The sequence below is a fragment of the Colobus angolensis genome, unplaced genomic scaffold (genome assembly GCF_000951035.1).
Source record: "Colobus angolensis palliatus isolate OR3802 unplaced genomic scaffold, Cang.pa_1.0 Scaffold58, whole genome shotgun sequence".
Classification (NCBI taxonomy): domain Eukaryota; kingdom Metazoa; phylum Chordata; class Mammalia; order Primates; family Cercopithecidae; genus Colobus; species Colobus angolensis.
Genome location: NW_012119376.1, coordinates 13781417 through 13793344, shown reverse-complemented (window position 1 = coordinate 13793344; position 11928 = coordinate 13781417). Strand labels below are relative to the sequence as shown.

At 36.6% G+C, this 11928-nt stretch overlaps 1 protein-coding gene across 6 annotated transcripts in view; it reads right to left on the bottom strand.

Annotated features, from left to right (window-relative positions):
* The window catches only part of MED23 (mediator complex subunit 23), a 59457-nt gene that overhangs the window by 17112 nt on the left and 30417 nt on the right, over positions 1-11928 (bottom strand). For 2 of the 6 annotated variants that reach the window (XM_011962166.1, XM_011962168.1), the window contains 9 exons: positions 10596-10766; positions 10027-10243; positions 8181-8417; positions 6819-6984; positions 6201-6273; positions 5144-5358; positions 3480-3600; positions 2650-2781; positions 992-1129 (listed from right to left, as the gene is read on the bottom strand). In XM_011962166.1, coding sequence (XP_011817556.1) covers positions 992-1129; positions 2650-2781; positions 3480-3600; positions 5144-5358; positions 6201-6273; positions 6819-6984; positions 8181-8417; positions 10027-10243; positions 10596-10766 — 1470 coding nt within the window. Of the gene's footprint in view, positions 1-42; positions 1130-2649; positions 2782-3479; positions 3601-5143; positions 5359-6200; positions 6274-6818; positions 6985-8180; positions 8418-10026; positions 10244-10595; positions 10767-11928 lie in introns of those variants that run through there. The other 4 variants (XM_011962162.1, XM_011962165.1, XM_011962167.1 and 1 more) reach the window with 3 other exon arrangements.

Here is an 11928-nt window from a genome sequence, read left to right as displayed (position 1 = left end):
GCCTGGCACACTGCCGACATTCATTCCAAAGGAGTCATGAAGCAATCACGTGGTATATTCATTCAGCAGACTTTACTCATTAGTTTTCAAGTCTTTCACAACGCCAATTCCCCCAAAATTAACAATGTCTCTCAAAATCCAAGAAATCCTGAAGAAATAAAATGTGTACTGTATTTACAAATATAAAATTAAAAAATTTTAAGATTATAAAAATTGAAGAATTACATCATCTGTCAGGTGAGAGTGTCAATCTGCAAAAGCAATTATTTTTTAAAAAAGAAACTGGAGAAGCAACCAAGTTCAAGAATTTTCAGATGTTATTTTCTTACATGGCTTCCAATTCATTTTATACAGTAAGTTCGAATCTATAGCAAAGGTAATAAAACTACCAACTGACCTTGATAAACTATGGAAATTTATAATAAAATTTCAAGTCATTTTAAAAAGAATATGAAGCCTTGTTTGCTCCTACAACGCAACAAAGTCTAGATTCTTTTTCTTAATAAAAATCTTATTATTCTGAAAATCTACCAAGAGATTTATGCATAAAACATTTATAATAACTGTTTTACATGTGTGGTGCCTTTAAAATAATATATCTGAAGACTAAATATGTCATTAATGATAAAAAATACAAACAAAAACAATGGCTAGAAAAGACTGAAAGTGCCAATGACAAAAGTCATTTGATCACAGATAACCTCTATGTTCCTGTGTAGCTCTAATAAGTTGTTATGAATATGAACAACACGTATCTTACTTGATCTCTTAGAGACAAAAACATAGATAGGGAGATGGGAGTTATAAGGTGTCCACAGATTCATCATTTGAATCAAAATAAAACAATCTGAACATCATCACTGCTTCTATCACCATAGCGTGATCACATTCAGATTTAAAAGGTTTGAGTCTATTCTCAAAGATGGATGTATTTCCACTTTCTCCACAGTACAGTCTAGCTTCACTGAGTTACTGGTAAAGACACAGGCACCTGATTAGACTGAGGTGCTGGAGACCCACTGTTCATAGCTTGTGGAGGCACTGCAGCTGGTTCCATCTTGCTAATGTGTGTGATGAATCGAAGACGAAGTTTTAAAGCTGGTTTTAAGTTACAGATAATTTTCTCTACCTAAGAAATAAAAACACATTAAAACATACTTTAATCAGAGAATTTCAACTTCTCACATTTAAAGCAGGATTTACACATATCCTGAGACAATAAACTAAGGAGTGGCGTGGGGTAGATGAGAAGTTTCTCAACATGTTCTGTGTTTTACGAAAAGCAGATACAATTCTTTCTTGCATGAGAAACAACACATTCTCCCTCACACACGCCCATTATATATTCCATATGCATGTTTGTACATAAACCATATGTATATTCATATCTAGGCGTTTACTTACAAAAGCATATCCACTTATCTAGCTAGCCAGTCATCCCACTACCAAAAGCTAGCAGAGTTTACACTAGAAATTTCATACATCCAACAAGCTGATCATTCTTTTAAAATGCCATCTTTACAGAAGCATGAAGCATAATTATATTTTGAAGTTCTTTGAATAACTCATGTCTGCAACATTTATCTACAAAACTAATTATTTTTGTTTTGATTTACACTTGGAATTAACTAAATAATATTAGATCTACTCTTTTGAAAAACACTAAGGAGACAAACACATCAAGCCGTTTCACAGCTTTCTTAGCTTTACTCAGATGCTCTTTGACCTTTTCCTTTCTGTACTCCCTTGTGTTAAAGTTTCTTAGGCCCAAATGTAAAGAATCCTTTTTTTTTAAAAAAGCAAACAATTTCTTTTATAGTTTCTCTGCATGTTCTGTGTTGTAACAAAAGCCGATATAATTTCTCTCCTTCTTACATGAGAGAACAGGTCAATTCTCTTTGACACTGCTGCTGAGACATAAAGGAGTCAACCTCCTTGGTATCTCAACCCAAAGAATTGGGAGGGGTATCTCAACCCAAAGAATCAGTTATGATTCAAGGTCTTTTTCTACTTTCAGACATCCCTATTAGGAAGTTCCTCTTCATATGCTAAGTCAGGATGTCCTCCCTTTAACTTTCCCAGAATTCATACACCCTCTAAAGTGACACAGAACAAATCTAATCCCTATTCCAAATGAAAACCCTCCAAAATGCTGAGGGCATAAATAATTCCCTAGGGCTTTTTTTCTTCAGGTTAAGCGTTCCCATATTCTTTAAACGCTCTTCATGAGTTAGTCTCTAGTCAGGATTAGTCTAGAATCCTGACTTTAGTCTTGTAGTTATGCTGCAGTTTGTCTAATGTCACCATGAGTGTTAGGAGAAGTAAGACCTCCTTTACTCATAACACAACAACCTCTCTGCTCATATTTCAGCAGCCATATCCCACTGTTTCTCCCTAATGAGATTATTATTAATTAACCCTCTAGGTCTTTTGGGGGAAAAGTACAAGAAATTATAACATGTATTTACTTTAATACTACATCTAGAATAATATGCCTCTGTTGCCTAAAAAGGTCTCATACCCACTCCTTTCCTTAAAAAAAAATTAGACAAAATAAAAATAATCACTCAAACCAAAAAAGTCTATTACTGTATGTTCAAGTTTTCTAAATTAAACACCATTAAAAATAATTAAACAAATTCAACTTACTTGCTCTTTCACGCTATCACCAGTAAACATATACTTCATGTGATATAAGAAGTCGCAGATGGGATCCATGTAATTTAAATGGGTGCTACACTGGTCGACATTCAGCAGCATGTCATAAAACGCCACACCAATCTATTTAACAAATAATGTAAAATTATTTAAGTGATTAAAAGTGATTCAATAATTCGGCATGATGCAGCTGGGCTCCATTACAACACTCACACTGGGGAATACTGTCTTTGTTGTAGAACTGTCATACACCATACACACCTCTATGCACATGAGATATGATATGGCTTGCATTTATAAAAGAATCTATAGTGCTACAAAATGCCCCTGATAAGGCTTAAATAAAATTTCTCTTCATAGTTTAGTAATTTATCTTAAAATTAAGAGATAAACAATCCCCTTTACTCCACTCCCAGGGATCCTTTGGTTTATACTTTCTTAGTTCCATTTGGTAGCTCTTGCTTTAAGGTTCTATACTCCTGGGTGCTTTCCTTGTTTTCGACATCTTGTTAGAAGTGACTGACTTCATCCATTCTCATGATTTTAATTAGTTTCTCTGCATGTAAGATCTCAAGTGTACTTCTCCATCCTTAACCTCTTCTCAACCTTCATAATGGGTATTTGTCCTGCATCTCCAATTCAATACATCCCACCCTAAATTCATTACTGGCACACTAAGTCCTCTAAAGTTGCTCTTGGATCCTGTTAAACTAGTTTCACTACTAATGGTTGTGACCTGCAGTTTCAATAACACTGGTAAAACACCTAAATAGATACTTCAGAATTTAATCATGTCACAGGAAACCCAGATTATATTTTACCTCTATCATACAACGAGTTCTCTCTTGCTGAAATCTTTGTAAAAATGGTCCAACAAGATGGTATACATAAAGCAACTGGAATTCAGTCTTCACTATAGGAAGAAGTACTTCAGTGAGAAACCTAAAATTTGAAGATAAAAATAAAAATCTCCTGTGACTTGAAATTATTTAAATTGTTTGAATTTTGTAATACATTATTTACAAAGTATTATAACAAAACATAATTTTTTAAAAGTTCCTTTTACTTTGGTAACAATAATATTTCTAATTGATCTCACATCTCTCACTGGCTCTTACTTTCATTTGATTCTTTTTATTTATTTATTTTTTTGAGATGGAGTCTCACACTGTTGCCCGGTCTGGAGTGCAGTGGCGCGATCTCGGCTCACTGCAACCTCTGCCTCCCAGGTTCAAGCAGTTCTCCTGCCTCAGTCTCCTGAGTGGCTGGGATTTCAGGTACGCCACCACACTTGGCTAATTTTTTTATTTTTAGTAGAGATGGGGTTTCACCATGTTGACCAGGATGGTCTTGATCTCCTGACCTTGTGATTCACCCACCTCGGCCTCCCTAAGTGCTGGGATTACAGGCACCTGCCACCACACGCAGTTAATTTTTTGTATTTCTACTAAAGATGGGGTTTAAATCAGATTTAAGTCATTCTTAATCATAAAACTACTGATAGGTGAATTTTCTGAAATAAAAAGAGAATAACCTAACAGAAATGCCACTCTCAAGAAATTTCAGTCTAATTAATACCATTATTATGGTCAAGAAAAATAATCAGGAAATAGGAGTTATTCAGTTTAAAAGGTAACTTTTGGGATATATTCTGGAAAAAGCATGCATTTGACTAAGCTTCTTCAAACTATAGTGGAAAACTACATTATTAGATTATTACTAGCACATACAAGTCAATTTTTAGAAAACAATTCTGAAGCAAAAGGAGCTTTCTGATCAACTTACTTTGCAAGTTGTTCTTTTTTTGTTGCTTTTTTGAGATGGAGTCTTGCTCTGTCACCCAGGCTAGAGTGCAGTGGCGTGATCTCGGCTCACTGCAACCTCCGCCTCCTGGGTTCAAGTGATTCTCCTGCCTCAAGCTCCTGAGTAGCTAGCATTACAAGGAGCACACCACCACGCCCGGCTAATTTTTTTATTTTTAGTAGAGACGGGGTTTCACCATGTTGGCCAGGATGGTCTCGATCTCCTGACTTTGTGATCCACCCACCTCAGCCTCCTAAAGTGCTAGGGTTACAGGCGTGAGCCACTGCGCCCGGCCACAAGTTGTTCTAATGAATGAAGTATGTACCTCATCTGTTAATGAATGAAATACATCAAATTTCCTTTTTTTTCAGATGCAGTCTCACTCTGTCACCAGGCTGGAGTGCAGTGACGCGATCTTGGTTCACTGCAACTTCCCAACTCCCTGGTTCAAGTGATTCTCCTGCCTCAGCCTCCTGAGTAGCTGGGGCTACAGGCACATGCCACCATGTCCAGCTAATTTTTGTATTTTTAGTAGAGATGGGTTTCACCATGTTGGCCAGGATGGTCTCAATCGCCTGACCTTGTGATCTGCCTGCCTCGGCCTTCCAAAGTGCTGGGATTACAGGCATGAACCACTGCACCCAGCCTATGTCAAATTTCTTTAAGAAATTATTATACTTACTTTGGAATGAGAGAAAGTTGTCCGATGCTAGAATGGTGCCACACAGCATGTGCGAGAGCTAATGTATAGCTACAACTCATCTCAGAGTAGGACTGATGACAGGCAGTGAAATCAAAGAGGCGGAATGGATAGCCAACCCACTCTGTTTCAGATGTCAAGCTGGGGCTGCTGATGACACTCACAATTCGATCGTGAAGAACAATCCAATACGGCTCCTTTAAAATCGGAGGAAGGCTAGTGAAAATATCACTTATCCAGCATTCCACCCCAAAGTCTAAAGTAACAGTGTTTTCTCATTCTTTGCAGTTTTCTATTTCTCCAGCTTCTGCACGTACAGTTGGGTGACTTTGTAACTGGTCAAATTAAGTCAGTAACAACCTGGGTGAAGTACCTGTGAGTTAGGGGGCTCCATACATGTATCTGCCCAGCTCATTTAGGTACCTGATATATACTATGCAGTAAAGCAATTAATTTATCAAACAATAAATCTATAATTTTATTATTTATTTAAAAATAATAAACTTTAAAAAAATATGTGTGGAGGTCAAAGAAAGGAGTCTTCATGTGAGCTGGAAAAGTCAGGGAAGGCTTCATTCACTGATAAAGGAGGCTCTAAGCTAGCAAAGAATGAACAGGCTTTAGAGAAGGTGATGGAAAGAAGTAAGCTCTGGAATAAGAAAAATGTCTTATTCACTCACATTCAGAAGTACCTAAAACATGTCTTAAGCACTATCTGCAGGAACAAAAGCTGTAGATATACATACAACATGTTAAGTGGCCAAGAGCAGATCAGGCTATGATGTAAAAACTAAAGTTGGATAGGTAAGGTGGTACCAGAACATGCAGAGACCTGTAAGTCACATAGATATATTTAGATCTAATACAGAAAGGCAAACACTAGTCACTGTAGATTTTTAAAGCAGTAATAATATGAAAAAACTTTAAAAACATAAAATACTTCATTAACTTGCATCCTATATGCATCTTTTTCTTTTTGCTGACACGGAACAGCTGGCTATATTTCATCACTAAGCACGAATCACAATTATTAACTCACTGGTAGAGCAGTGATGATCAAACCAATTGCATTCATCCATGCTGTAATGTTCTCTCTTGGCACTAAAGGCTGACTGCAACCAGCAAAAAAGAATGTAAGTATGAATTTATAAAAACATTTTAGATGGTTGACAACAGATCTTATTTTTAAATAATATATCTAATTCAGAGGATCGACAACTAATCCATTTCAATAAAACAATGGGGAATTTTTTATTGAATAAAAATGTAATATGCATAAAAACTCAAGAAGTCTTTTTAAAAATACTTCCTCCCCAATCATTATCCCATACTTCATGCTAATTTTTAAAAGAATCTTGAAATCTTGAAAACAAGATTGAAGAGAATCTTGTTTTAAGTGACAAGTTAACATTACGCCTATACTAAACATCAAACTGCTATTAATAAGCAGAAGTAGGAACAAACCCGGATCTTAGGATCCTGTCCAGGGCACATTCCATAACTCCTATATCACAAAGACAAAATCTGGAACCAGAAAACAGTCATCATCCAACGTGCATCAGCCTTTCGGCAACAGGTTTGTCTTAAAACTCCAAATAAAATACCATTCTGTTTACAAATAAACAACAAATCTTCCTGCATGAACCAGAATACATACCTTTTCAGGACAACATTTAGAAGGGCATTCCCAACCTCTTTGCCTGAAACTGCCAAGGCCATGAGCTCCACACAAGTAACATGGAGAGCGTGGGCAGCTGGGTTGGGAAACTCATTGAATCTCCAGTCACAGTTTGGAAAGGGACCAGGAGATTTGCCAGCCATCGGTACACACAGTTAAAGCAATAACAACTGGAATATCTCATCTGATTATCAATTTATTGGATTATGAGCTGCCAAGAAGTGATTTATCTACACTTAGAGAGATTAAGAGGCAAATACAAACCAAATGCAAATGAGTTTGACATGATTGAAATGTATTAAAGCAACCATGTGATTAACCACAGGTATAAATGGTTGGTCTTACAGGTGGGTTCTTATAAATGACATAATAGCCACAGATGCAACCAAGGTATACCTAGGTTTCATGAGCCTATTTCTTTTAATAGTTATAAGACATTAATAATGAAAAATATTTTATAACGAGTCATTCTGTTGCTTCAGAAAATAAATTCCTTTGTGTAGGAAAATAAGTCATGCTCATTTATGTAGAATTTCTCTACCTAGTAACACAGTGGTATGGTTATAGACATTAAGTATAGAGTGCTAATAACTGAAAACATAAAATCAAAATGAAGAAATAAACATACAAGTATATTTTCACTAAAATATACCTTTTCCATAAAGAAAAATTTATCATTTATTATAATACAAACATTAATTTTTTTAAAGTAACAAGATCCTACGTTCTCCAGCAGCACACAGATGCATGTGCTATGAAACATAGTATTTAAGAATAAGATTTTTTCTTTGAAACGAATCTCCATAAAGTCTATTTTTAAATATAATTTTTTTTACCACTTATCCTCAAGTTCTAAAATAAAAATTTTAAATAGAATTTCAGCCTATCTGGTATGATGCTGCTAATTTAAGATTTCAAACCTTTACAGAGATGAAAATGGAAGTGATCTTAAAAAAATTAAAACCTGGCCGGTGCGGTGGCTCAAGCCTGTAATCCCAGCACTTTGGGAGGCCGAGACGGGCGGATCACGAGGTCAGGAGATCGAGACCATCCTGGCTAACACGGTGAAACCCCGTCTCTACTAAAAACTACAAAAAAAAAAAAACTAGCCAGGCGAGGTGGCGACGCCTGTAGTCCCGGGAGGCGGAGCTTGCAGTGAGCCGAGATCCAGCCACAGCACTCCAGCCTGGGTGACAGAGCGAGACTCTCTCTCAAAAAAGTAAAAAAAAAATTAAAACTTTGAAATATATAAAAAATTACTTTAAAAAGAAAAAATATGTTCTCATAAATCAAAATACCATTATTTCTGGAGAATCTGTAAAATCACAATAAAAAGGATATTATCGACTAGTCTGCCAATCAATCTGCAATAGTAGGTGTCATCTGGAACCCAAGGATTTTCCTCTCGTGCATTCATCGCACACTTCAGGTAAGTGTCACTTAGACACCAGCCCTGCGGTCGATTATCCTTGAGAGAGCCAATGATTGCATGGACGAGTTTTCGTTTGAGAAATGCACGGTCTCTCAGGTGCATTTCATAATAGTGCAGAGTATTATACAGATAAGTCACTGGACGATCTGCCAAGAAAAAAACATACCACCACAATGTTTAACTGGTTACTAACAACTGTGAAAAACTGACCAACTGCTTCCCAGATGACTGGAAAACAGCTGAGAAGATTATGAAACAAATTCACGTGCTAGGCAATTGAATACTATGAATATTTTAATCTGAGAAGAAGCAGAAGGCTCAGAATGCTTCTAGTAATATACAGTTGTATTTATATCTGTTTTTATTTAAGTGGAAGCAATTCCATTTCTGAAAATTTATCCTGCATAAATTTTAATCCCTTGACATACAACAAGGGATGTCACTGCAGCCCTGTTTACACTAGCAAAAGATGAAAAACTGCCTAAAAGGTCAAAAACAGGGGACTGATAAAGTAAATTATGGCATGTATGAGGCAGCTCTTTATGTACTAATACAAATGACCAACGCTAATACATGATAAAGTTGAAACAAACAGGGTACAGAATAGTATGTGTATTATATTTTACTTGTGTTAAAAACAAACAAACAAAAAAACCACCCAGGATATCTAAGAGGGGATGGCAAGAGACTGGTAACATTGGCTGCCTCCAAAAGAAACTGGCTAGCTGGAGGTCAGGATGGGACTAATTACCTTTCACTGTATACTCTTCCCCACCAAGTGTGTTTATTACCTAATCGAAAAGAAAAATGTTTTTAAAAGAATGCTCACTTGAACTTTATGCCTATTCTATCGTGTTAACACACAATTCATACTTCTGCTTTGAGGGAAGGTATCTTAGATTAAAGATGAAGCAGGACTGCCTGCCAGACAAACACTTTGTTCCCACAGTGGCTGCTCCAGGACCTTCACATTTCCACCACTGACCCTGCCACTCTCCAGTTACTATGCTTACAAGTTTAGAGTTGTCTTTTTCTTTCAATATTCTCCTTAAAATCAGCCAATCAAGTCCTGTTCCGTCTTTTGTGACCATCTGTCCCTTTTCTGTCATTTTCAATGCAACCATTGTTGCTTAGATACTAATCACACAACTGAGCTTTTTGACATGTCCTTGAAATGGCTTCCTGCTAAGATTGCTGCCAACTATAACTGGATGTAGCTTTCTGAAATAATGTTTCCTATGCCATGATCATACTCAATAACTTCCAGTTGATTATTATCTGCAATTATAAAATCAGCCTAGCATTCAAGGGGACCTAAGTTAGGTACAATCTGTCTTTCCAACCTTATTTCTAGAACTCTCTGGTAAGAATTTTCAATTCAACCCAACATAGCAATTTTTCTTCAAATGTACCTTATTTTATCTCCTCCATGATTCCCCCAAATGATCCCTTCTGGCTCATGTGCTGTCTTTTCCCTGCTGCTGCTACATAGTTCAAATCCTACCCATCCAAGAAGGCTGCCAAAATCTGTTTAGTTTATAGTAACATCACCCTGTTCTGAACTCACACTTTTGTTTGTATTTTTATGTTGTATATTTTATACTTTACGGCACCCTCCACAGTACTTATCCTCGAAACACTTCAATTTTAAAAAATTAAAATAAAACCTTTAGAGCCACTATTACCATCTGGTCCTGCCCAGCCCACTTTTGATAATGGAGGTATCAGATGAAATTAAAATTTGAAAAAGCTCACCATGAAATTTATATAAGCCTCCTAGGTGATCCAGTAGAGTCTCCAGTGATTTGGATACTGGAAGCAACTCTAAAAATCTGTGGATTACTATATCAAATACTGGAAGGAATCGAAGACACACATTCCCAAAATAGATGGGCAGATAGGGAGACTGGATTTGTACAGGAGGATCCACCTGTTCCGCAAGGCCCTCAAAATACAACTTCTCTGGATATTTCTGTGGAATTGAGAAGATGATAAATGGTTAGAGCATTTTTTTAAAAAAATTCTCTTAAAAGAGCTAAACATGAAAACATTTAGATTTGTTTTTACAAGGAAACATTTTAAATTATACTTCATTATACTTCACTTCTTTTTATACAAGTACTTATGTCCACTAAACTGCAGTTTCAATTTACTCTCAGTGTTACAGACATTCTCAAACCTTGAAGAAGTTTACAGAGCTAACTTACTTCTATATAGACCAGAGAAAAAACATTAGAACCAGAGAGAAAACGGTCAAATCAGTTCATCAAATGCTCAAGTATGGTTTTAAAAGTATTATTTTAAATACTAATTAGAACTAGTACCTTGTGGTAATTCATGTGCTTGGTGTGCCAGTCATTCTGTAACCAGTGCTCTGGGGAATTTTCCTTCACAAAGTCACTTACTCGATTTCTAAAATCGTTTGGTTTGAGTAACAGCAACTGAATTATGAAATAACAAACCTGGGCTTCATTTCCTTCATGACTACGCATGGCCTTTGAAGAACAACAGAAAAATTATATGAAAATGTTCAACCTGTGCGAAACCATGAGGGCTATTTGAAAGCCTAAATTTTAACAAAGTAAAATCTTACTACCATAATTTCCTTAGATGTCTAGTCTATCCCAAACCAACTGTTCAGTATTCCCCAAACATATATGACCTTTCTTGCCTATTTTGGCTTACTATTCCTTCTGCCTGGGATGTCCATCTTTATTTTTAAAAATTTAATCTATCTTAAGCAGATAAGATTTCTGTTTCCTGGAAATACTTTTTCTACACCTCCACCTTATCCTGATGTCTTATTAATTTATAGACTTACATTATTTCCCCTAAAATATAATAACTACTTTTATATCTACGCTCCACAGCTAAGGGGTTAACGTTAAACTATGCCACTCCAAATATCACCACCATAGAATTTTTTTCAACGTAGCATTTTCCAGCCCACCTCAGTGTCTTTTTAAAAAATCTACCCAAAGGCTAGGCGCAGTGGCTCACGTCTGTAATCCCAGCACTTTGGGAGGCCGAGGCGGGCAGATCATGAGGTCAGGAGATCGAGACCATCATGGCTAACATGGTGAAACCCCATCTCTACTAAAAATGCAAAAAATTAGCCAGGCATGGTGGTGGGCGCCTGTAGTCCCAGCTACTTGGGAGGCTGAGGCAGGATAACTATGTGAACCCGGGAGGCACAGCTTGCAGTGAGCTGAGATCATGCAACCTGGGTGACAGAGCAAGACTCTGTCTCAAAAAAAAAAAAAAAAAAGAAATCTACCAGAAATAGACACCAAAGTCAAGAGAGAGGGAGAGAAAAAATCATTTGGGGAATGTTTGCTACCAAAGTGTACAGAAATGGTTATATTAGCACTCTGTAAAGAAACACAGTGACTTACTGCTACTACCTGCCTCTAGTGGGAGTTCTGGAGTTTTGGAGAATCAACTTAGGGTACTTAGGGTCTAATCGCTCATATTTTTAGAGTATCACAAGGCTAGGACCACATCTTCTACACCTTCTATACCTTATTTACCTCTATACCTTCTATACATAGAACACAGTTGATATTCAGTATGTACTTATTAAATGAATGAATAAGGAAATTGGGGCTGGAGGCAGTAGCTCATGCCTGTAATCTCAGCACTTTGGGAAGCTGAGGA